General features: G+C 37.3%; 1 protein-coding gene across 1 annotated transcript; it reads left to right on the plus strand.

The window, feature by feature from the left end:
* The first annotated feature begins 80 nt into the window (after positions 1–80).
* On the plus strand, positions 81–10,412 carry LOC142224790 (uncharacterized). Its single transcript, XM_075294577.1, has 2 exons — positions 81–136; positions 9,869–10,412. The coding sequence occupies exons 1-2, from the start codon at positions 81–83 to the stop codon at positions 10,410–10,412; spliced, it is 600 nt and encodes a 199-aa protein (XP_075150692.1).
* The last annotated feature ends 17,243 nt before the right edge of the window (positions 10,413–27,655 follow it).

Raw genomic sequence — 27,655 nt, forward strand, 5'->3', positions numbered from 1 at the left:
TGTGGCCGTACATTTTTTCCGACCACAGCGATAGCTCGCGCAACCGCACAGCCGTTGTTGCAGCTGACTGTTTGGCCAAAATGTCTAAAGGCAATAGATGCGGCATGACATTAATGGAATCTGTTCCTGTCTTAAGGTGAGTACTATGTTCGGCTTTTTCACCAAAACACTAAATTAAAAGTACAAATATATTTATGAAGACGATTATATTTTGATCAAGTCTTGCCAAATATAGGATGGAAAAGATCAAAGGAATTGTTTGCAAATAATTTTATATTTCTAAATTAATTAATTAAAAAAATTAACCGTGCAAAACAAGCTGATTTTCAGCTTGAAAAGTGAATAAAGTACTCAGCTTTACTGAATGCGCCTGAGATACACAAGCACGCCATACGCTGAACCAGACTACAACACCATATAGCATTATAGGTCTAACCACTGCCGTGTATAGCCAATGTACAATTTTCGGTTTTAGTCCCCACTTTTTTCCTATTGCCTTCTTGCAAGCTATCGTGGCTTTCCTCGCCATTTCTTCAATATTAAGCCTAAAGTTCAGTTTCCTGTCCAGAATAACGCCAAGGTATTTTGCACAATCACCAAAGGGAATTTCAATACCCCCTAAGGATATGGGTCTAACCGTGGGAGTTTTGCGATCTTTGCAGTACATGACTAATTCTGTCTTGGCAGGTTTTACCCCAAGACCATTGTCTTTCGCCCATTTCTCAGTCATCCGGAGGGCTCTTTGTATAACAGCTGTGTTTGTGGATCGGAATTTTCCCCTGACTGCTAGGGCCACATCGTCTGCGTATGCCACCACTTTTATCCTTTCTTTTTCTAGGGAAATCAGAAGGTTGTTTATAGCAACATTCCAAAGAAGATGTGATAGAACTCCTCCTTGGGGAGTGCCTTTGTTCACATACCTTTGCATGTTTCCTTGTCCTGGTGTGGCTGAAATACGTCTCCTCATTAGCAGTTCGTCTAGCAGCCTAAGTATTCCTGGATCAACATTCAGAGTTGCCAGTCCATTTAATATCGAGCTCGGATGGACGTTATTGAATGCCCCCTCGATGTCTAGAAACTCCACGATTGTGTATTCATTGACAGATAGTGAGCTTTCGATAAAGCTGACTAGTTCATGCAAAGCGGTCTCAGTAGACCTGCCCTTCGAGTATGCATGCTGTGTTTCGAGAGCAAACTTGAATCGACGCTAGTTCTAAGATAAATGTCTATCATCCTCTCCATAGTCTTAAGTAGGAATGAGGATAAGCTGATTGGTCGGAAATCCTTCACACTCGAGTGAGAGGCTTTTCCCGCTTTAGGTATGAAAAAGACTTTTGTTTCCCTCCACTTTCCTGGGATATATGCTAAGTTGATACATCCTATATATATCGCCGACAACCAGAGGATAATTCTGTCAGTCACTGCTTGTAACTCCGCCGGAGTAATTCCATCAGGTCCGGAGGATTTGAATGGTCCAAAGCTATTTAGCGCCGAGCCCCTGTGGCACCGCCACCGTCTGATTTCCAGGAAAATGTGTGTCCAATAGTACCTCCAGCGTCTCCTCACTGGACGTTGTCCAATTGCCCTCCGATGTTTTAATGAAACCTGGAGCGGAGTTAGTGGATGCTAGTACCTTCCGTAGTCTGGAAGCCTCGGACGTAATCTCAATACTGCTGCAGTAATCATTCCAAGAGTTATGCTGAGCCTTTCTCAGTTCTCGCTTGTATTCTTTCAGATTCTTCTTGTAAGCATCCCAATTCTCAGGAGCTCTGGTGGACTTTGCTTTGTTAAAGAGCTTCCTGCAATATTTCCTCATATTACTTAACTCTGTAGATCACCATGGCGGCCGATTTGTTCCCCTTGGCTTTCCTCTAGGGCAAGCAGCTTTCAGTGCCATGTTGAAGGCCTTAGTAATCCGCTCCACTGCGTGTTCGATATCTTGCACAGTGCTCATATTTGTCTCTGGCATTTCCGGTATCATCAAATTGAACGATTCCCTATACCTATTCCAATCAGATTTCCTAACATTTGGCGGAAATATGGTCTTTGAAGTACGAACAGCCAATCTCAAAACTGATGTAGCGATGATCTGAGAAGCTATGTTCCCTCAAAACTTGCCACTCAGATATCTTATCATTCAGTTCCGTAGAGGTCAACGTGACGTCAAAAACCTCTTGCCTGTTTCTGTTGACGAAGGTTGGTGCATCTCCCTTATTGCAAACTACCAGGTTAGTACGCAAAATAAACTCTATTAGCGACTCTCCCCTTGCATTAGTATCACTACTTCCCCAAATACTATGATGTGCATTTGCATCGCATCCCATAATGAGTTTTGTCTTTGTTTTTAGTGACTCCTCCACTAAGTTCTTAACGGCATAGGGTGGCATCTCCCTATCATATCCCATGTAGACCGAAGATACCCAATATTTGCTTTTGGATATCTCTAGACTGGCTACGACAGTGTCTGCATTGCTTAATGAAGGAAGCAGAAACAAGTTTAGTTCGTTCTTAGCAATTATATATGCTCGTTTTTTATCATTACCGGTATTATGCAAAAGTTTAATTCACAGATCTTAGTCTTATGTATGTATGGTTCTTGAATAAGAACTATATCTATGTCTCTTTTCATCAGGAGAACTTTTAAGGCAGCACAAGCGGAATTACAATGGTGAAGATTTATCTGGAGGAACCGTAGAACCATCCAAATTTTCAACCACCGTTGCATCAGCCGCTTCAATTGAGTCATCAAGGGCTTCCCGCATTAATCGTCAATGTCTGCAGTTTTTATGTCTCCTTCTCTACCGGAGGCTTGTCCGTTTCGGAATCCTTTGGCTGATCGCTTTTGTATACCTTCATATGGATATCATGAAAGCCATAACTTACACGTCCTTGGGTCTGGGCTAGATGTGGCAGCGACTCAATGTTCAATATAAACACCCCATGTCGTCTTGGTCCATCCACCTCATCCAAACGACCAACCTTCCAATCGGCGGTTGGAAGATCTGGGTTACATTCCTTTAGTCTGTTTAGTATCGACTCAGGATCAGGAGGGTTTGCAGGTATCCATGCATGTGCTCTAGGTTTAGCCGGTATGTCTTTTTTATCGACTAACTCCAAAGCGGCTCCTTCCCAAACTTCACCAATTAGCATCAAAGCCGCTTTAAAGCAATCCATACACATCTGGTCCGCAAATGCTATTAGCTTATATCGTCCGTGATACCTTCCAGCATCTTGAGGTCGAGGACTTGGTCCGGGAAACTTATTTCGCACTTCTGAGTAGACGCCAGACATCGCGTTCTCAATTTCCCCACATTTTTGCTTTGGAAGCATACCGTCCAATGCACCTTTATTAATGATAGCCATCACAAGGCTCTCTTTTGCAACTGAGGCAAAGATCTTTGATCCCGTTTAGAGGATGGCAGTTCATCCGGTGATCGTTCCCTTTTTCCAGCTTCAAGAATTCCTTGAGCCCATTTTAAGGAATCGCTTTGCGTAGCCGACAACGTGCTTGGGTCGACAGATCTTAATTTCTTTAGAATAAACAAAGCATTTCTGCGTTCTTTGAAACTCTTTCTTGAGGGATTACCTCCTTTTGATGTCGTTACCTTAGAAAAGGTTCGACTTGCCAAACCCAATAAAACCCAACGTTTGAAAAATGCTAAATTTCAACAATTTTTCAAAGGATTAGGGTAATATTCAAGTTGGGAAATTGTTGAGAAAATCGCGTTCTCAACAAAAAACAGACATTACCCTCAACAGTGAAATTCAACACATTAGCAATAATATCTCAAGTGTTATCCTCAAATTGAAATGCATCGCTACTCAATAATTTGTCAAACAATTTTCGATGCGTGTCAAATGTAAAATTAACATCGTTGCAAATACTTTTCAACCTAAATTTGTATGAATGATAACCCCACTTCAAATTGTCAATGCCAAAATTCTATGAATTTTGCATAATATATTCATTTTCATCAAAATCAAATATATATTAATACACTACACTACATAATACACTACAATACTGTTACGAATTTGATAATTATAGTTTAAGTTTATTTAAATTAGTTTCCGTTAATTTAAATTTCAAATTGTAACGATAAAATTTCGTTATAACTTGTTGGAATCATCTATTCATTTTCTAGCACTTTCCTGAATTTCTTTTATGTTCTTTTGTTTGCTTATTTTCATGTAAGTTCTCACTCTCTTTGATAACAACCCCTTTGTTTTGTTATTTTGCATTCTCATTTCATCTCATTGTATATTGTCATTGTTTTTGTTCTTGTAGTAATGCGAGCGCATATCTATGTGAGTGTGTATGTGTTTGGCAGCCACCAGATGAATGACTTAATGGTCGTAGATCCTTCTATCATTGTCTAAGAATGTTCTGGCGTTGCCAGAATATTGTAGTGCTACCAGAATGTTCTCGAATTGCCACACCGTCATATATAAAAGCGCTCGCATGCTGCTAACGAGTGAGTCTTAATTAAAGCGTCAAACGAATAACTTCAGTGTGAACGAATTGTAAAGTGTGAAGTCATAGTAAATAAATTGTAGATTGTCGTTATTTAAAAGAACTGTGTTTTAATTGTCGGGTAATTAAAAACGCCTAAATATAAAAACGTAACAACTGGTGTCAGAAGTGGGATAATGGAAAAAAAAATCTACAATGAAGTTTAATGAGCTTCGTGTGGAAGACTTAAAAAAGGAATTGAGCAAACTGGAGCTGCCGACAACAGGAAACAAGGCTCAATTACAAAAGCGACTACTGGAAGAGTTCGAGCGGCGCAGTATTGATATCGAAACACATGAGTTCGATTATAAGGAAGATCTTGACGAATCAGTAGTAGCCAGCGCCTTGGAAACTCCATCTGTAGCTTCTAATGTTGTTGATTACACATCGATGGTCAATATTTTGAGCAAAATGATGGAAGAAAATTCTCTAAAAATGCAAGAGAATTCTAGAAAAATGATGGAAGCTAATTCTAGAAAATTGGAAGAAAAATTCGACGAAAATTCAAAAAAGATGGACGAAAATTCTAGAATTCTACATGAGAATCTTCAACAAATTGCTGAAGGCATGAGAAAACGTGTGGACCATATCGAAAGCCAAATTGGGGAGCTGGATAAGAAGATTATTTCTGTGGATGAGAAAATTATGGTTCATGATGAGAAGTTTCTACACATTGAAAGAAAAATGTCAGAGCTGGAAATTAAAGGTGGACCAGTGCGCGTCATCGAGGGCTCAAAAACCAAACCTCCTGTTTTCGATGGCTCAACTTCATTTGATGTATTCAAATTCCAATTTGAAATGGTTGCTTCTAGAAATTTATGGAACGACAATGACAAAGCAATTGAACTTCTATTGGCATTAAAGGGCAACGCCGCTGATGTGATACAAAGCATTCCCGCTGCCTCTAGAAATAATTATAATGAAGTAATAGCGGCACTTCAACGTAAGTACGGCGGAGAACATAAGCAAGACATCTTCAGAATGGAATTAAGAGGAAGAGTCCAGAAGTCAAATGAGACTCTACAAGACTTTGCAACAGAGGTTGAGCGGTTGGTGCTTTTGGCATACCCAGGAGAGAGTCACCCACTTGTGGACCGCATCAAAATTGAGACCTTTGTGAATGGCATTCGAGACCCAGACATAAAATGTGCAACATATGCCGCACAAAAAGCTACATTCACAGAAACAGTGACATTTGCACTTGTACAAGAGACTGCGAGATTGCTGGCACGGCCTCAAATTCACAAAGTACGCAGAGTAGAGACCGAGTGTGAAGAATCGAAATCGGTCATTGAATTGGTAAAAGAGGCTCTAAAGCAGATAATGCAAGAAATGAAGCAGCAGGCAAATAAATCTAGAATAAAATGCTATAACTGTGATAAGGCTGGACATCTTTCCAGGGAATGTAAAGCGTGGCGTAAAACGTCGGGGTCAATCTCGCCATCTCCATTAAACAATAGTCAGAAGAAGCCGACCACAAAGCCAAGCGACTCAAATTCAAATTTTGCGGATAATAGAAAAGGTGGCAAACAAGTTATTCATCAAGCCTTGTCACGACGGCATTGCAATGTAGAAAACGGACGCTACTCAAAGGCTGAACCAAAGGAGACAGTTGTAAATGTCAGGCAGCTACACATCGAATCTGGCACAGACTGGTCAACAGAGCAACGTAAAGATCCCATTCTGAGAAAAATTATTTCGGCAAAACAAGAAAATAAGAAACCCAGCAAGAAAGACATCGCAGCCGAAAGTCCACTGATTAAAGCATACTGGGCTCAATGGGATAGTTTAGTTCTGGTCAATGGATCCCTGCAACGTAAATGGGAAAGCGAAGATGGCAAGAGCAGCCGAAATTTGATCATCGTTCCAGATTCCAAAATAAGAGACGTTTTGGCGGAGTTCCATAATGGTCCCAGTGGAGGTCATCTGGGAATAACCAAAACCGCCGAGAAAGTGAAGCAACGATTCTACTGGGTTGGATGCCAGAAATCAATTGCTGAATGGGTAGCCAATTGCGAGAAGTGCATGAAGGCGAAAGGTCCAACAAGGAAAAGTCGAGGTCCTATGCAAGAGTATAGACCTGGAGCCCCGTTTGAAAGAATAGCAATGGACGTGGCAGGCCCTTTCCCAGTAAGTGATTCTGGAAACCGTTATGTCCTTGTGGTCATGGATTACTTCAGCAAATGGCCGGAGGTGTATGCAATTCCAAACCAAGAGGCAAAAACGATTGTGGATGTGGTCAACAAAAACTGGATATGTCGCTACGGTGTGCCGTCCGAGATTCACTCAGACCAGGGAAGAAATTTTGAATCGGCCATATTCAAAGAGATGTGTGAATCCCTTGGTATCAAGAAAACGAGGACTACGCCATTACATCCACAATCCGATGGCATGGTAGAAAGGTTCAATCGCACCCTGGAGGAACATCTTCGAAAAGTGGTGGACAACGGCCAGAGGGACTGGGACGAGCATATACCAAAGTTTTTGCTGTCCTATAGATCTGCCATTCATGATTCCACCTCTCGAACACCGGCCAATGTTCTATTCGGAACTGAGTTAAAGTTGCCTGGAGATCTGATATTCGGCGCTAAACCTTATGAGCTCGCCATGGAAGAAAACAGAAACGACATCCCAAACACTTTCGGAGAAGTTCACGAATCAGTGCGCAACAAAATAAAAATGGTCAGCAACAGAATGAAGGCGAGATACGATCGTGCTGTAAATACTGAGGGCTTCCAAGAAGAAGAATTGGTTCTGCTATTTAACCCGCAACGAAAGAAAGGACTGTGTCCCAAACTGCAAACACAGTGGGAAGGCCCATACAAAGTCATCAAGAAGATCAATGATGTTGTATACCGGATTCAGAAGGACGACAGCCCTAGATCAAAGATGAAAGTTGTACATCTGGAACGATTGGCTCCTTACGGAACAGGTTCTGTGCCTGTTCGGGACGAACAGGCTTAAGCGGGAGGCAGTGTTACGAATTTGATAATTATAGTTTAAGTTTATTTAAATTAGTTTCCGTTAATTTAAATTTCAAATTGTAACGATAAAATTTCGTTATAACTTGTTGGAATCATCTATTCATTTTCTAGCACTTTCCTGAATTTCTTTTATGTTCTTTTGTTTGCTTATTTTCATGTAAGTTCTCACTCTCTTTGATAACAACCCCTTTGTTTTGTTATTTTGCATTCTCATTTCATCTCATTGTATATTGTCATTGTTTTTGTTCTTGTAGTAATGCGAGCGCATATCTATGTGAGTGTGTATGTGTTTGGCAGCCACCAGATGAATGACTTAATGGTCGTAGATCCTTCTATCATTGTCTAAGAATGTTCTGGCGTTGCCAGAATATTGTAGTGCTACCAGAATGTTCTCGAATTGCCACACCGTCATATATAAAAGCGCTCGCATGCTGCTAACGAGTGAGTCTTAATTAAAGCGTCAAACGAATAACTTCAGTGTGAACGAATTGTAAAGTGTGAAGTCATAGTAAATAAATTGTAGATTGTCGTTATTTAAAAGAACTGTGTTTTAATTGTCGGGTAATTAAAAACGCCTAAATATAAAAACGTAACAATACCAATTGATAAATAATAATCTTATTAAACATATCAACAAATAAGAAAAAAAAAACAAACAACAAAACTTTAAATATCTTAAACATTATTAGAAACACTTTTGCATTGATAATTCGATTTCCTTCCTTTTGGTGTCATAAAACAGCATTAAAATTTATTAACGTGCGCGCAATTTGAAATTAGGAACGTACTGGACCGCGTGTTAGAATTGATTTCCAGCAGAAGGAATTCACAAAATATCAATTTTAAACTGATAATAGCATATGATGTGATGTGTAATAGCTGACGATGTGATGTACATTTTCATCCAGAAGTTGTTGATTTCAACAATTTGTTGTTTTTAACAATTTTAATTGATTGCACTTTTAATGTTTCTGGAAACTTTTTCTTGTCGATAAGCCACTCATTTTTCATTGGTCAGCTTCTTTATGTTTGCAAGAATGTAGCATCCAAAGATTTAAGTTTTCTGCAAAGGGATTTAAATTTAGTGACTTCTCTAAAGTGTTGATTTAATTTTTCATATTGACGTACCAATTATTATAAACTATTTGAAGCAGTTCCAGTTAATTGTCCACCATTTTTTCATCGGTAAGCTTTTTAATGTTTTCAAGAACGTAGAATCCATAATTTTAGTTTTCGGCAAAGATATATACATTTAGTGACTTCCTTAAAGTTTAATTTCATTTTTTATTTTCACTTACCTATTTTTATAAACTATTTGGTTATTTGTCTAAAATTTTCCATTTTTTTATTTCTTGCAGTTGACCACGAACTTCGTTGCACAAATAAGTATTGAAAACCACATAGTCTTTTCGTTCCATTTTAGAATAGTGTTTTGTCAAAGTTTTCTCATATTTTCTTCAACACCTTTTCAAAGATTTCGTCAACATTTTGGCAAATTGGAAGTAATTCGCAAACAATTTGAAGATGTATTGAAGATGAGCTATTTCAAGTCAAGTTGAATTTATGTTGAAAATTATATTTACCCTCAAACTGAAAAGTTGTTGCATTTGAAAAACGCTCATCCTGTGTTTATTGGGAAGTGTCGCCACCTGTCGACCCGTCTACAGGTCGACTAATTGGGCCTGACTCTTGGTCACTGCGCAAATTCATAACTTCAGTCGATACCCGTCCACTGGGCCCTGAAGTTAGCAACCCAGTGGATGACTTTGAATTTCGCTGCATGGTGGTTTGATTTTCCACCACACGTGAAATTCGTAATAAGTACTTATTAAGATGAAATAATTCACTATTAAAAAAACACGTCCGTTTAGTTCGACGGTTGAATAAAAGAGTAGTTTACTTGCCGCAAAATCCTAGGTATCTCCGTTAAAGGCCATTTCCATTCCACGCCTTGAATTGTGTGGGGCTTTACGCCTGTCAGAGACAATTGATTCCCTGCAAACTTCATTTCCTATTGAATCCTATGAGTTATACTGTTGGACCGATTCAATGATTGTCCTGGCTTAGTTATAGAAGCCAGCATATCAATGGAAAACTTTTGTGGCAAACGGATTTTCCAAGATTACCGATATCGTTAATAATAACCATTGGTCTCACGTTGACTCCAAGGCGGATATTGGGTCTCGAGGCGCTTATCATCACTAGTTTATGAATAATGAACTATGGCTAAATGGTCCTTCATGGTTAAAATTGCCGTCCAGTTCTTGTTTTCTTCATTATGAAAAGCTCTACGAGTTCTTTCGTACGTTTTTCGTTTTATTTCGAAATGCAAAAAGATTTCTAATATTCCATGTTCTCCCACTATTTTAAGTTGCGAAATATCTTTCGTAAGAAATTTCCTAATACTTATTGCCCAAAAACTTCAATATCCAAACGAATACAAAACTCTTTCCAAAAACGAAACAATTCCAAAATCAAGTTCAATTTCATCGTTATGGTCTTGTAGGGACGAAAATAATTTAATTAAGGTTCGAAGCCGCATTAGCTCTTCTAACGATTTGAGTTACGATGAGCAATATCCAATTATTTTGCCGTATAAATGTTATTTCACCAAGCTTTTAGTGCAATTTATTCACAACATTACCTTGCATGGTGGTAATAACTTGTTGTTACGAATGCTTCGGCTTCAGTACTGGGTTCCCAAAGCAAAAAATTTAATAAAAACGACCATACACAATTGCAAGACGTGTGTTATATCCAAACAAAAATTACAAACCCAACTAATGGGTGTCCTTCCACCCGAGAGAACAACTCTCACCAGGCCCTTCACAAATACAGGTCTCGACTTCGCTGGGCCTTTTGAAATAAAAAATTATGCCGCTCGATCTTGTACCATAACAAAAGGCTACGTCTGAGTCTTCATCTGTTTTTCGACTCGGGCTATACACCTCGAATTGACAAGTTCACTTTTCGCCCCAGCATTTGTTGCTTGTGTCCATAGGTTTACTTCCAGAAGAGGATGTCCACTGAACCTCTTTTCCGACAACGGGAAAACTTTTGTATGTGCCTCCAAAACATTGCCAAAAGATTTTTTTAAACAGCTCTCTTGATGCTGTCGTGGCACAATTCTCAGATAGGAATATTTTCTGGCACTTTATTCCTCCAGGAGCCCCTCATATGGGTGGCCTGTGGGAAGCCGGGATCAAAAGTTTTAAAACTCATTTCCGAAAAATGGCCGGATCTCCCGTATGGAATCCTGCCTTAATTCAGGGCCAATTTCGCCTAAGTCCGAAACCCCTGAAGATCTCGTTGCTTTGACTCCGGGACATTTTCTAATTGGGGGTCCTTTACTGCCTCCAGTTGAATCCATTGACGCAGAAACTAGACTTTCAATTCTCAATCGATGGCGTCGAGTAAAGGCTCTTTCGCAACAGTTTTCAGCACGATGGAAACATGAGTACTTGAAGGAGCTCCACAAACGTAACAAGTGGAAGAATCCGCAGCCAAAAATTGAAACTGGGAACATGGTTGTGGTAAGATAAGATAACCTTCCTCCTACCGAGTGGAGGCTAGGTCGGGTTTCCAAGCTTTATTTTGGTAAGGACAATTTGGTAAGAGTTGTCGATATCATTACACAAAGGGGTGTCATATCACTCGTCCTATAGTTAAAATCGTCCAACTTCCTCAATGTTAATCATAAATCCTTTTTTTATAAAAAATTAATTATTTTCATTTTTTTCCTAGTATGGCACCAATCTACAATCGTATCTACAAGGATTTAAAATCAAAAAAAAATCATTTTCTTTCAAACTGCGCAAGGAATCCCACGGACTGCGTCAATGTAAAATGTTTTTATCCAAAAAGGTAACTGAAATATTGAGATTGGTGATTCTTCATGGATACTGCCCGAAATGTCTGGCTCATCAACACTCGTCCGGTTCCTGTTTTTCTAGAAAGGGCTGCTTTTCTAGCGGGGGAAACCACCATTTCCTGCTTCATATTTCAAATTCTAAGAAAAGTGGAAATTCTGATCAGCCCGTATCTGAACCTCGAGGCACAGTACCTTCGTCGAATCCAACCCAGCACCGAACAACATCGATTCCCAAGACAGTTTCAATCGCAACCATTACAACATCTCCAAATTCCATCTATCACAATGGTTAAAATTGGGCAGAAACGTCATCACGCTGGAGCAATCTTGGATACTTGCTCGTCCACAAGCAACATCTCCAAACATCTTGTGGCTGAGCTAAAATTGCCAACGACGCTGCTAGGTAAAATACCATATGTTCCGTAACGCTCTGCTCTCGCCAACCACCCTATCCATCGTTGGAAATTACCATGCAAGTAAACCCCCAAGAAATCTGTTGATGGTTCGATAGTTACGAAACATCCAAACACTTCCAGGACTTCCAGGAGCAATGAATACAATCTTCGGCTGGGTTTTATCCGGATCCTGCCCAACCTAAATTAGTAAAATCAAACCCTACAAGTCTTAACGTCATTGTCTTGATTTTAGATACATTGAATTTAAATTTTTGTGAATTTTTTCATAAAAATTTACTATATTTTACTTTAATACTCGCTTTAAGTTGTAACATTTAATTTGAATTTCATACTTAATAACGAGTATTATTAAAACCAATATCACCTAACAATTAATTACCATTTATTTATATTGCAATGCTGCAACATAGTCCGGTAATGTCCGTGCCAATGTAGGGTTAAATTACATATTTACTTCCTGAATTGTAAAAAAAACCTTTTTTGCCTCCTTCATTCCGAATGTGTTTTCTGAACAATAAAGTTGTGTTTTTTAATCCTTGAATTTAATCGTTTTTATTTCATCCAGAGATAAAGTCATTTCTGGTTAACAGCACTTAAAACCTTACAAGGTATTGTAGAGAAACTTTATTTAAATCATCGCTTCTCTTGAGTAAATTAAAATCATTAAAACCTGTGAGAAATTATTCAAGCCAATAATTATACAGCCCATTAAAATCTAACAACATCAAGTTCTAAGGATATGACACTTTCGTTATAAAAAAATAGGCAAGCATAAATTAAACTCCATATATGATTACATTCTGTGGTTTTCCAAGTTGGATTATAATTCTCCCCCCTCTATAACACACCTGGAATAAGGGGAATCTACTCCCTTTTTCTTGGTAACATTTGATTTTGATAAGAAATATCGATATACAGTGCACTCGTGGTAACGTGAACACCGCATAACGTGAACACGCTTTTTCTGACTCTAACTACTCCGTAACGCTGAAAAACATGAAATTTGACGTTAAACTCAGATTCACATTGCCAAATATAATTTCGAATGATCTACTCGTAGTTTGGCTTTTTTCGTGAATTTTAATTATAAATTAATTAAAAGCTTTATAATTCCATACCCACTGATATTTCCGCCCATAGTGCAATGTATACGGTGTAAAACGTTTAATATTTTTTAATTATTTGATTAAAAAAAGTAATCGTGAAATTAAGTTGGGTATCAGCTTGAAAACTGAACATAGTACTAACCTTAAAGGCGAGTACTAAGTTCGAGTTTAGCCGCTAAAACCAAAAATAAATCAGTAAAATAAGTATAAAGTTATGCGCCATTGCCATTTTTCACGATTACTGTGTGATTAAAATGAAAACACGGAGAGATTGATTTTGCTTCTTTTCACTTTAATGCTCAAACAGGTTCTGAGTTACAAACAAAAGATAATAGCGAAACTAAGATGATATGTAAAGTAAAAAAAGAGGTACCGTTACCGGTAAATTATTGATGCAGAATTCAAATTACATTTCATATTATGGTTATCGAATATATTTGGATTTTATAGTACACTGATAAAAATTTTAAATTCAGTAAAGTTTATTGAAGCAGTTCTGACCAGACATCCTGCCCCCATTGAAAGCCATCTTTAAATTGTCTTCGGTTGTGGGTATAGGTGCTATCCTGTGGATTGATCTTCGAAAAATACCCTTTGTAGTTTTGAGGTCCACAACTCTGACTTTTCCATCACGGCCAGGAATTGATTTAACTATGCGAGCGAGAAGCCAATGTTGTGGGGGAATGTTGTCCTCATGAACGATAACAAGTCTTCCTTCTTCGATGCAGTCATAAGTCTTGTACCATTTAGACTTTTGTTGTAGAGTCAAAACATCTCTTCATACGTAAGTCCAGCTTGTGACATGTTTTTGACCAATAGCGTTTTTGTGGACCTTACAGCGGATTTCCATAATCCGCCAAAGTGTGGCGATCGAGGAGGTATAAAGGAAAATTGGAATCCGGTGTGAGCGCTGATGTTCTCGATTGCTTTTATGTTGTCGTCATCAAGATAGCGCTGCTTGAACTCTTTCAATTTAGCATTTGTCACAGTATAAGCGAAGTGGTATGCCTCGTCTACATATAAACCTTTTAAGACAAAGATTGGAAAGAATGTTTTCAAGTATCACCAATTTTATCTAACTGTCAACATTGCTTTATCAACTGTGCTTGATCAACTGTGACTAACCTAATGAAGTTTACTTCATTTATAAATTATGGATTCAAAGAAAACAAACAAACTGATGTTGTTTATACTGACCTTCGTAAAGCATTTGATAAGGTGAATCATAAGCTTTTACTACGGAAATTTGAGTTTATGGGTTTTTTTGACTGGTAGAACACAGAAAGTTAAATTTCGTGATACGCTTTCTAGAGGCATTGCTGTATATTCAGGAGTACCGCAGGGAAGCCACAGTGGTCCGATTCTTTTCAACCTGTTTATAAATGATTTACCGGAATCAATATTTCGGTGCAACGTTTTAATGTACGCAGATGATGTTAAAATTGTTCATTCTTTTAACGATCATACTGGTCAAACTATTTTACAAGAAGATCTAGATAGATTATTTCAGTGGTGCAAGGTAAATCTGATGGAGCTGAACATATCGAAATGTAAACATATGTCATTTTTTAGAATAAAACTGTTGCACTCTTGCTATGTATTGAACGATCGTGAACTTGAATCTGTCATTTCTATACTAGACCTTGGAGTGACATTGGACCCTCGATTGGATTTTCGACGACATATCTCATTAAGCATTAACAAAGCATATGGAACTCTTGGTTTCATCAAAAGGTGTAGCAAGGAGTTCTCTGATCCGGTTGTAACAAAACTGTTATATATTTCGTTTGTGCGCTGTATACTTGAATATGCATCTGTAATTTGGGATCCTGATTATGCGATACATTCCAATTCAATAGAATCGGTTCAGAAACAATTTCTTTTGTTCTGTCTTCGCTGATATGGGTGGAATTCTAGTAACCTTCCTAGTTATGAATACAGGCTGAATATAATCAAACTCCCAACTTTAAAGAGTCGCCGTACAATGCTAAATATTAGTTTCTTGTCTAATGTTATTCACGGACGAACGGATTGTGTCTATATTTTGTATCTGATCCTTGTGAATGTTCCTCTGAGGCCGTCACGGAACTACCAGCTGCTCAAAATCCCTTGTTCTAGGTCAAATTATGAGAATAATAACCCAATACTTCGTCTGTTCTCCCAATTTTATAAGTATTTCTTCTTACTGGACCTATATGAAAATCATACCACACTTAAGCGTAAAATAATACTATTTTTAAATGCTGTTGAGAAAACTTGCGTAGATTGAAATGTATAGCAAAATAAGAAAACCAAATTTCCACTATTAAAAAATATTAACACAATTTATTTATTTGCTGTAAGAAAAAAGGGTTATAAAATTATTACAATGTTGAGGATACTTATGTTCTTTATGCTTTGATGGTTAGACAAGAAGAGAGTGAGTTTAAATTCATTTTCATACCAAGAAACCTTAAACAAAATTATTCTTATTATCTCGAAAAATATATAACAAATCTGCATCAATATGTATGTACATTTTTACTTCAACAAAACATATGCTTTGAATAGGCTTTAAGTTAAAGTCATTGACCACATAGGTACTACAATTGCAATTTTGAAAACCTTTTTAAATATACGCACAATGCAATTCTAGCGTTCATATGTATGTTTGATTATGCGTATGAATCCACCTATTCATCCACCGCTCCCGGATATGATGTTGTTGTTCTGCAAAGCAATAATGTGTGCGCAGGTAAGTGACTGCAAGTGTTGACAACAGGAGTGGGTGGCGACGCACAAGCTGCTGGTTATTCGCATTGCAGAGAAGAGGGCAGGGGGTGCATTCACTACAAATGAATCTGCATACGCAGACTAGACAAGTGGACAGCCAAGTAAAGTAAACAAAACTCGATTATTAAGTTTTGTATGCTTAAGACGATGATGAAGTTTTTGATGTTTGATGATTTTGTGGGTGATTATTGTAGATATATATGAAAGATGACATTTATGAATTTTCCATGAAGTTTTCGTTGGGAAAAATTAATATTTTCGTCAACAAATGCATAATGTTATTTGTAAATATGTACTAATAGAATTAGTCTGTAAGGATTATTTAATCTATAGACTTTACAAAAATAAGGTATTAGTCGATAAGTCAGAGACAAGTTCATTGTGAACTGCTTTTGAAGAAAAGCATACAAAAATGGCAACATATGTTTTATAAGGGGGGTTTCCTCTTATACGATAAGTCGTGTAGAAAAGGCCACAAAAATCCACACCAGAGATAAAAAGGGGGCGATGAGCCATAAAACGATCGGAGGGAACTTGCTGCAACAGTCGGGGTTTGAACTTGCAGCAATGTACGCAACGACGAACTACTTTTCGAACCAAATCTCTACCATTAACGACCCATAGATGTTGACGAAGAATCCCTAAGAGTGCCTTAGGGCCAGCATGTAGATGTTTTTTATGAAGATATTCAGCGTAGAGATTTGTAAAATGATTCTTTGGAAGAAGTGCAGGAAATTTGGTGTCATATGGTAATGCCGCATTTGCTAACCGACCGCCAACTCTGATAACTGGTATAGTTGTTTTCCAATTTTGCATTTCCTGTATAAAAGGTGAAAGCTTTTGCAAATGCGGTTGAACATCCCTTCCGGCTTTAATCGCATTAATTTCATCTGGGTATGATGTTCTCTGATTGTCATGTACAATCCTCCAAAAGGCTTGCTGTAATTCATTAGCTGATATGGTTAACTGTCTATATGATGGATCAAAAGTACGAAAAATATAGACGACGATGCGAAGAATTCTGATATACGAAGATTGTTGGCATATAAGATTTTGAATTTCAGATTCGATGACGATTGTAGTTTTTAACGAAAATCATCTCATTTCTTCATGAGGAAGTTAGACTAAAATATCTTTTATTGAGGGCCATTCACTCTCTTGTTTTTGTAAAAAATCAGGGCCAGTAAACCACATTGTTGAACTTAATTCATTAGTGAAACATCCACGAGATATAATATCTGCGGCATTTTGTTTTGAGGGAACATGGTTCCAAGGGATTTTACACGCAAAAAATAATTCTTTCCTCCCAAACGAAATTGTAGACAAACAGAGTTCGTTTCTCATTTGCTTTTCGCTGTAAGGAAGTGTATTTGGAAGAAAAGTATATACTTTTTGTGATAAACGTTTATTCTTTTCCAGGATTTCATAGAGACAAACTCAAAAGAATAAGAACTATATCTATGTCTCTTTTCATCAGGAGAACTTTTAAGGCAGCACAAGCGGAATTACAATGGTGAAGATTTATCTGGAGGAACCGTAGAACCATCCAAATTTTCAACCACCGTCGCATCAGCCGCTTCAATTGAGTCATCAAGGGCTTCCTCTTCACAGATATATATACAGCCTGTAGGAACTTCCCGCATTAATCATCAATGTCTGCAGTTTTTATGTCTCCTTCTCTACCGGAGGCTTGTCCGTTTCGGAATCCTTTGGCTGATCGCTTTTGTATACCTTCATATGGATATCATGAAAGCCATAACTTACACGTCCTTGGGTCTGGGCTAGATGTGGCAGCGACTCAATGTTCAATATAAACACCCCATGTCGTCTTGGTCCATCCACCTCATCCAAACGACCAACCTTCCAATCGGCGGTTGGAAGATCTGGGTTACATTCCTTTAGTCTGTTTAGTATCGACTCAGGATCAGGAGGGTTTGCAGGTATCCATGCATGTGCTCTAGGTTTAGCCGGTATGTCTTTTTTATCGACTAACTCCAAAGCGGCTCCTTCCCAAACTTCACCAATTAGCATCAAAGCCGCTTTAAAGCAATCCATACACCTCTGGTCCGCAAATGCTATTAGCTCATATCGTCCGTGATACCTTCCAGCATCTTGACGTCGAGGACTTGGTCCGGGAAACTTTTTTCGCACTTCTGAGTAGACGCCAGACATCGCGTTCTCAATTTCCCCACATATTTGCTTTGGAAGCATACCGTCCAATGCTCCTTTATTAATGATAGCCATCACAAGGCTCTCTTTTGCAACTGAGGCAAACGATCTTTGATCCCGTTTAGAGGATGGCAGTTCATCCGGTGATCGTTCCCTTTTTCCAGCTTCAAGAATTCCTTGAGCCCATTTTAAGGAATCGCTTTGCGTAGCCGACAACGTGCTTGGGTCGACAGATCCTAATTTCTTTAGGATAAACAAAGCATTTCTGTGTTCTTTGAAACTCTTTCTTGAGGTATTACCTCCTTTTGATGTCGTTACCTTAGAAAAGGTTCGACTTGCCAAACCCAATAAAACCCAACGTTTGAAAAATGCTAAATTTCAACAATTTTTCAAAGGATTAGGGTAATATTAAAGTTGGGAAATTGTTGAGAAAATCGCGTTCTCAACAAAAAACAGACATTACCCTCAACAGTGAAATTCAACACATTAGCAATAATATCTCAAGTGTTATCCTCAAATTGAAATGCATCGCTACTCAATAATTTGTCAAACAATTTTCGATGCGTGTCAAATGTAAAATTAACATCGTTGCAAATACTTTTCAACCTAAATTTGTATGAATGATAACCCCACTTCAAATTGTCAATGCCAAAATTCTATGAATTTTGCATAATATATTCATTTTCATCAAAATCAAATATATATTAATACACTACACTACATAATACACTACAATACCAATTGATAAATAATAATCTTATTAAACATATCAACAAATAAGAAAAAAAAAACAAACAACAAAACTTTAAATATCTTAAACATTATTAGAAACACTTTTGCATTGATAATTCGATTTCCTTCCTTTTGGTGTCATAAAACAGCATTAAAATTTATTAACGTGCGCGCAATTTGAAATTAGGAACGTACTGGACCGCGTGTTAGAATTGATTTCCAGCAGAAGGAATTCACAAAATATCAATTTTAAACTGATAATAGCATATGATGTGATGTGTAATAGCTGACGATGTGATGTACATTTTCATCCAGAAGTTGTTGATTTCAACAATTTGTTGTTTTTAACAATTTTAATTGATTGCACTTTTAATGTTTCTGGAAACTTTTTCTTGTCGATAAGCCACTCATTTTTCATTGGTCAGCTTCTTTATGTTTGCAAGAATGTAGCATCCAAAGATTTTAGTTTTCTGCAAAGGGATTTAAATTTAGTGACTTCTCTAAAGTGTTGATTTAATTTTTCATATTGACGTACCAATTATTATAAACTATTTGAAGCAGTTCCAGTTAATTGTCCACCATTTTTTCATCGGTAAGCTTTTTAATGTTTTCAAGAACGTAGAATCCATAATTTTAGTTTTCGGCAAAGATATATACATTTAGTGACTTCCTTAAAGTTTAATTTCATTTTTTATTTTCACCTATTTTTATAAACTATTTGGTTATTTGTCTAAAATTTTCCATTTTTTTTATTTCTTGCAGTTGACCACGAACTTCGTTGCACAAATAAGTATTGAAAACCACATAGTCTTTTCGTTCCATTTTAGAATAGTGTTTTGTCAAAGTTTTCTCATATTTTCTTCAACACCTTTTCAAAGATTTCGTCAACATTTTGGCAAATTGGAAGTAATTCGCAAACAATTTGAAGATGTATTGAAGATGAGCTATTTCAAGTCAAGTTGAATTTATGTTGAAAATTATATTTACCCTCAAACTGAAAAGTTGTTGCATTTGAACAACGCTCATCCTGTGTTTATTGGGAAGTGTCGCCACCTGTCGACCCGTCTACAGGTCGACTAATTGGGCCTGACTCTTGGTCACTGCCCAAATTCATAACTTCAGTCGATACCCGTCCACTGGGCCCTGAAGTTAGCAACCCAGTGGATGACTTTGAATTTCGCTGCATGGTGGTTTGATTTTCCACCACACGTGAAATTCGTAATAAGTACTTATTACGATGAAATAATCCACTATTAAAAAAACACGTCCGTTCAGTTCGACGGTTGAATAAAAGAGTAGTTTACTTGCCGCAAAATCCTAGGTATCTCCGTTAAAGGCCATTTCCATTCCACGCCTTGAATTGTGTGGGGCTTTACGCCTGTCAGAGACAATTGATTCCCTGCAAACTTCATTTCCTATTGAATCCTATGAGTTATACTGTTGGACCGATTCAATGATTGTCCTGGCTTAGTTATAGAAGATAGCATATCAATGGAAAACTTTTGTGGCAAACGGATTTTCCAAGATTACCGAAATCGTTAATAATAAGCATTGGTCTCACGTTGACTCCAAGGCGGATATTGGGTCTCGAGGCGCTTATCATCACTAGTTTATGAATAATGAACTATGGCTAAATGGTCCTTCATGGTTAAAATTGCCGTCCAGTTCTTGTTTTCTTCATTATGAAAAGCTCTACGAGTTCTTTCGTACGTTTTTCGTTTTATTTCGAAATGCAAAAAGATTTCTAATATTCCATGTTCTCCCACTATTTTAAGTTGCGAAATATCTTTCGTAAGAAATTTCCTAATACTTATTGCCCAAAAACTTCAATATCCAAACGAATACAAAACTCTTTCCAAAAACGAAACAATTCCAAAATCAAGTTCAATTTCATCGTTATGGTCTTGTCGGGACGAAAATAATTTAATTAAGGTTCGAAGCCGCATTAGCTCTTCTAACGATTTGAGTTACGATGAGCAATATCCAATTATTTTGCCGTATAAATGTTATTTCACCAAGCTTTTAGTGCAATTTATTCACAACATTACCTTGCATGGTGGTAATAACCTGTTGTTACGAACAGGGTTGGCATGTCACAAACTGTGACTTTTGCGACATACATTTGCGACGGTATAATACGTATGTCGCAAAAGTCGTAAACCTACTGTAGAAAACCAAATTTTGAATAGAAGAAATCCTGAACATTTTTTAATTTAGTTTGACAGCTTTCACTGTGAGTTTCTGCAGAAATTTGTGAAAGTTTTCCCATGGTCAAGCCTATTTTCTTAGGTGGTATCGAAATTCCCATCGGTAAGTGTGCAAAATACCTTGGGGTTATATTAGACAGGAGACTGAACTTGAAAGCTAAGAAAGGACGAGAAAATCCACGGTTACCCTGTACTCGTGCAAAAGGCAATAGGGAAAATGCGGGGACTAAAACCGAAAATTGTGAATATTCCTAAGAATTGAAACTTCTTCGCACATACCATCGTCTCGCATTCGCCGCCTAGCTGACGCGACTAAAGTATTTTCAGTTTGCGACTTTTTTTACTTTTTCTACATTTACGACGCGTATGTGACGTTTACGACGTTTACAACTTTACGACAGTCGCAAAACTAAAAAAGTTTGATACAGACCATCTCTGGTTACGAATGCTTCGGCTTCAGTACTGGGTTCCCAAAGCAAAAAATTTAATAAAAACGACCATACACAATTGCAAGACGTGTGTTATATCCAAACAAAAATTACAAACCCAACTAATGGGTGTCCTTCCACCCGAGAGAACAACTCTCACCAGGCCCTTCACAAATACAGGTCTCGACTTCGCGGGGCCTTTTGAAATAAAAAATTATGCCGCTCGATCTTGTACCATAACAAAAGGCTACGTCTGAGTCTTCATCTGTTTTTCGACTCGGGCTATACACCTCGAATTGACAAGTTCACTTTTCGCCCCAGCATTTGTTGCTTGTGTCCATAGGTTTACTTCCAGAAGAGGATGTCCACTGAACCTCTTTTCCGACAACGGGAAAACTTTTGTATGTGCCTCCAAAACATTGCCAAAAGATTTTTTTAAACAGCTCTCTTGATGCTGTCGTGGCACAATTCTCAGATAGGAATATTTTCTGGCACTTTATTCCTCCAGGAGCCCCTCATATGGGTGGCCTGTGGGAAGCCGGGATCAAAAGTTTTAAAACACATTTCCGAAAAATGGCCGGATCTCCCGTATCGAATCCTGCCTTAATTCAGGGCCAATTTCGCCTATGTCCGAAACCCCTGAAGATCTCGTTGCTTTGACTCCGGGACATTTTCTAATTGGGGGTCCTTTACTGCCTCCAGTTGAATCCATTGACGCAGAAACTAGACTTTCAATTCTCAATCGATGGCGTCGAGTAAAGGCTCTTTCGCAACAGTTTTCAGCACGATGGAAACATGAGTACTTGAAGGAGCTCCACAAACGTAACAAGTGGAAGAATCCGCAGCCAAAAATTGAAACTGGGAACATGGTTGTGGTAAGATAAGATAACCTTCCTCCTACCGAGTGGAGGCTAGGTCGGGTTTCCAAGATTTATTTTGGTAAGGACAATTTGGTAAGAGTTGTCGATATCATTACACAAAGGGGTGTCATATCTACAAGGATTTAAAATCAAAAAAAATTATTTTCTTGCAAACTGCGCAAGGAATCCCACGGACTGCGTCAATGTAAAATGTTTTTATCCAAAAAGGTAACTGAAATATTGAGATTGGTGATTCTTCATGGATACTGCCCGAAATGTCTGGCTCATCAACACTCGTCCGGTTCCTGTTTTTCTAGAAAGGGCTGCTTTTCAAGCGGGGGAAACCACCATTTCCTGCTTCATATTTCAAATTCTAAGAAAAGTGGAAATTCTGATCAGCCCGTATCTGAACCTCGAGGCACAGTACCTTCGTCGAATCCAACCCAGCACCGAACAACATCGATTCCCAAGACAGTTTCAATCGCAACCATTACAACATCTCCAAATTCCATCTATCACAATGGTTAAAATTGGGCAGAAACGTCATCACGCTGGAGCAATCTTGGATACTTGCTCGTCCACAAGCAACATCTCCAAACATCTTGTGGCTGAGCTAAAATTGCCAACGACGCTGCTAGGTAAAATACCATATGTTCCGTAACGCTCTGCTCTCGCCAACCACCCTATCCATCGTTGGAAATTACCATGCAAGTAAACCCCCAAGAAATCTGTTGATGGTTCGATAGTTACGAAACATCCAAACACTTCCAGGACTTCCAGGAGCAATGAATACAATCTTCGGCTGGGTTTTATCCGGATCCTGCCCAACCTAAATTAGTAAAATCAAACCCTACAAGTCTTAACGTCATTGTCTTGATTTTAGTTACATTGAATTTAAATTTTTGTGAATTTTTTCATAAAAATTTACTATATTTTACTTTAATACTCGCTTTAAGTTGTAACATTTAATTTGAATTTCATACTTAATAACGAGTATTATTAAAACCAATATCACCTAACAATTAATTACCATTTATTTATATTGCAATGCTGCAACATAGTCCGGTAATGTCCGTGCCAATGTAGGGTTAAATTACATATTTACATCCTGAATTGTAAAAAAACCTTTTTTGCCTCCTTCATTCCGAATGTGTTTTCTGAACAATAAAGTTGTGTTTTTTAATCCTTGAATTTAATCGTTTTTATTTCATCCAGAGATAAAGTCATTTCTGGTTAACAGCACTTAAAACCTTACAAGGTATTGTAGAGAAACTTTATTTAAATCATCGCTTCTCTTGAGTAAATTAAAATCATTAAAACCTGTGAGAAATTATTCAAGCCAATAATTATACAGCCCATTAAAATCTAACAACATCAAGTTCTAAGGATATGACACTTTCGTTATAAAAAAATAGGCAAGCATAAATTAAACTCCATATATGATTACATTCTGTGGTTTTCCAAGTTGGATTATAATTCTCCCCCCTCTATAACACACCTGGAATAAGGGGAATCTACTCCCTTTTTCTTGGTAACATTTGATTTTGATAAGAAATATCGATATACAGTGCACTCGTGGTAACGTGAACACCGCATAACGTGAACACGCTTTTTCTGACTAACTACTCCGTAACGCTGAAAAACATGAAATTTGACGTTAAACTCAGATTCACATTGCCAAATATAATTTCGAATGATCTACTCGTAGTTTGGCTTTTTTCGTGAATTTTAATTATAAATTAATTAAATGCTTTATTATTCCATACCCACTGATATTTCCGCCCATAGTGCAATGTATACGGTGTAAAACGTTTAATATTTTTTAATTATTTGATTAAAAAAAGTAATCGTGAAATTAAGTTGGGTATCAGCTTGAAAACTGAACATAGTACTAACCTTAAAGGCGAGTACTAAGTTCGAGTTTAGCCGCTAAAACCAAAAATAAATCAGTAAAATAAGTATAAAGTTATGCGCCATTGCCATTTTTCACGATTACTGTGTGATTAAAATGAAAACACGGAGAGATTGATTTTGCTTCTTTTCACTTTAATGCTCAAACAGGTTCTGAGTTACAAACAAAAGATAATAGCGAAACTAAGATGATATGTAAAGTAAAAAAAGAGGTACCGTTACCGGTAAATTATTGATGCAGAATTCAAATTACATTTCATATTATGGTTATCGAATATATTTGGATTTTATAGTACACTGATAAAAATTTTAAATTCAGTAAAGTTTATTGAAGCAGTTCTGACCAGACATCCTGCCCCCATTGAAAGCCATCTTTAAATTGTCTTCGGTTGTGGGTATAGGTGCTATCCTGTGGATTGATCTTCGAAAAATACCCTTTGTAGTTTTGAGGTCCACAACTCTGACTTTTCCATCACGGCCAGGAATTGATTTAACTATGCGAGCGAGAAGCCAATGTTGTGGGGGAATGTTGTCCTCATGAACGATAACAAGTCTTCCTTCTTCGATGCAGTCATAAGTCTTGTACCATTTAGACTTTTGTTGTAGAGTCAAAACATCTCTTCATACGTAAGTCCAGCTTGTGACATGTTTTTGACCAATAGCGTTTTTGTGGACCTTACAGCGGATTTCCATAATCCGCCAAAGTGTGGCGATCGAGGAGGTATAAAGGAAAATTGGAATCCGGTGTGAGCGCTGATGTTCTCGATTGCTTTTATGTTGTCGTCATCAAGATAGCGCTGCTTGAACTCTTTCAATTTAGCATTTGTCACAGTATAAGCGAAGTGGTATGCCTCGTCTACATATAAACCTTTTAAGACAAAGATTGGAAAGAATGTTTTCAACAGCGTTGCCAATTTAGCTTTTTTCCCGCTAGATTTGGCTTTTTTTGAAGACGTTTAGCGGGGAAAAAATGCATTTAGCTTTTAGCTTTTTTTTTTTTGGCTTTTTTTCATGACCCTTTTAGCTATTTTTGGATTTTTTTATTTTCGACATGTTCCTATTGAAGTATGGATAAAACTTCGTTTTTATCTAAGCCTTGCTGCCAGAATAAAGGTTTCCACATATTTCAAAGCTCAATTGAAGCCTTAATAATTATTCGAGCCATTATGCGGGCATTTTCGCAGCAAATACACCTTGTTGTAAAGTTTTTCTATCTCAAACCGTTTTGGAGATATTCGCAAAAACTTTTTTTAAAAATGCCAATTTATGGGAAAATAGCCAAAATTTAAAATTTTCGAATTTCAAAAAACTGAATGTTGTGCCAATTTGTGCCATTGTGAATCAACTTTTTATCTCAAACCGTTTTGGAGATATTCGCAAAAACTTTTTTTTAAAAAATGCGAATATCTCCAAAATGGTTTGATATAGAAAGTTGATTCAAACGGCACAAATGAGTACTAACCTAGCACAAATTGGCACAACATCTAGTTTTTTAAAATTCGACAATTTTAATTTTTGACTATTTTCAATCATAAATTGGCATTAAAAAAAAAAAGGTTTTGCGAATATCTCCAAAACGGTTTGAGATAGAACGTTGATTCAAACGTCACAAATGAGTACTTACCTAGCGCAAATTGGCACAACATTCAGTTTTTTGAAATTCGAAAATTTTAAATTTTGACTATTTTCAATCATAAATTGGCATTTAAAAAAAAAAAGTTTTTGCGAATATCTCCAAAACTGTTTGAGATAGAAAGTTGATTCAAACGGCACAAATGAGTACTAACCTAGCACAAATTGGCACAACATTCAGTTTTTTGAAATTCGAAAATTTTAAATTTTGGCTATTTTCCCATAAATTGGCATTTTTAAAAAAAGTTTTTGCGAATATCTCCAAAACGGTTTGAGATAGAAAGTTGATTCAAACGTCACAAATGAGTACTAACCTAGCACAAATTGGCACAAATTTTGAAATTCGTAAATTTAAATTTTGGCGTTTTTCCAACATATATTTTATATTTAAACGGCACAATAGTGTACTCGGCTAGCACAACTCAGCACAACTGTCAAAATGTCAAATTTCGAAAATGGCGATTCTGGCAAAAATTTTGTTGAAACATGTTTTTTCCAAATATCTCGGCTATTTGATAAAATTTTAAAAAACAATTTGCAGCACAAATCGGCACAAACCTAGCACAATCGAGCACAACTTTCAAATTTTCGAAATTCGAAAATGGCAATTCTACTTTCTTGGACATCTAAAGAAGTGCCAGAGCGATGGTCTCTTTGCTTTCTCTTTGCCTCGCGATCAATATTTGTTTGGACATTTGAGTTACAACTTTCTAAAAATTTACATCTTCGTCTCAAAATTGAATAACAATCATCCCAAGAAGGTAACTTTGAAAAATCTTGATTTTCGTTGTAAACTGTTTTTTGATTCCGTATCAATTTTCGATAGTACTATATGTATTAACATGGCATTTACGATATCCGATTCTTGGCCTAGTGTCAATAACGATCCACGAATTGCAGCAACAGTATCTGCGATAGATCTCAGACCGGCATCGCTAGGTTTGGACATGGGTGCGATAGTGAACAAATTATTAATTGTTTCTATGAATATCAGAGGCTTATTGTCGTACCTTGCTTTCAAACGTTCTAGTGCTCTACTATAATTTTCTTCCACCACTGGAAAGGGTTCGACAACAGCAAGGGCTTGGTCCGATAAACAATTAAGCAAATAATTAAACTTGCCAATAATTGGAATGCTTCTATCATCATTTACGAGAGTATTGAACGTGTTAATAATAAGCTTAAGACCTCCGTTGTCATAGCTTTATCCTTTATGCTTGTAATTTACTTATAAGTATAAATGTGAAATAAATAAATAAATAAATAAATGAACGTGTTAATAAACCGATAGTATTCTGAATATTTTCCGTCGAATTTCGGTAACTTTAATTGCGGCAGTCTATTGTGGTGAGAAATGCCCTGAGAAGTTGTATTCAAAAAACTAGATTCGAATTCACTTGAACGGCGTATAGGGTTTAGCTTTTTTAAAATTGTAGTTTTGGCACCAATATATAATTCCTCAATATCCGCTCTGCCATTGTCGGTTGTATTAAGTTTTTCAATTTACGTTTGTATATGACTTACTTGTAGGATCAATAGTAGCTCCATCTTTTTCAATTTTTGATTTAATATTCGAAATATTACGCTTCATGGATGTTCGTTGTGCCTTTAATGCACTCGCATCGGAACCACTGGCTCCGCTCTCATCAATTTGCAATTCTTCATTAGTCATTTTGTTACTAATATGAACAAGTAGTTTTTAAACTATTGTGGTTTGTGGAAGGGATACTTGACTGTCAAACTGTATTGAGTTAGCGCCTACGGCTTTCGGTAAGTAGGCATGCAATAGATAACTGTGAAACAACAATAATAGAAGGGAATTCTCCGCACAATTCTAATTGTTGGTTGATTTGGACATGGTGGTGTTCGATGTTAGAACTCCAAGCGGCGAAGATCGAAGAATAAAAAACTCAAATATGTGCTTTTGTAGGGCAAATTTGCAAGGCAAAAGATGCGACGAGTAATTTCTGCCAAAAATGGACGAATCGAAAATGGAACGATGTATGATGCGAAAACGACAATTGGCGATGAATTGGCGATAGAGTTTTTGGTTG

The sequence above is a fragment of the Haematobia irritans genome, chromosome 2, assembly GCF_050003625.1.
Source record: "Haematobia irritans isolate KBUSLIRL chromosome 2, ASM5000362v1, whole genome shotgun sequence".
Classification (NCBI taxonomy): Eukaryota; Metazoa; Arthropoda; class Insecta; order Diptera; family Muscidae; genus Haematobia; species Haematobia irritans.

Excerpts from the sequence above, each read along its gene's own strand:
- LOC142224790 (XM_075294577.1), top strand. The coding sequence starts at position 81 with ATGTCTAAAGGCAATAGATGCGGCATGACATTAATGGAATCTGTTCCT. Across the intron at positions 137-9,868 it reads GAATCTGTTCCTGTCTTAAG|TTGCGAAATATCTTTCGTAA; the intron begins GTGAGTACTATG and ends CACTATTTTAAG.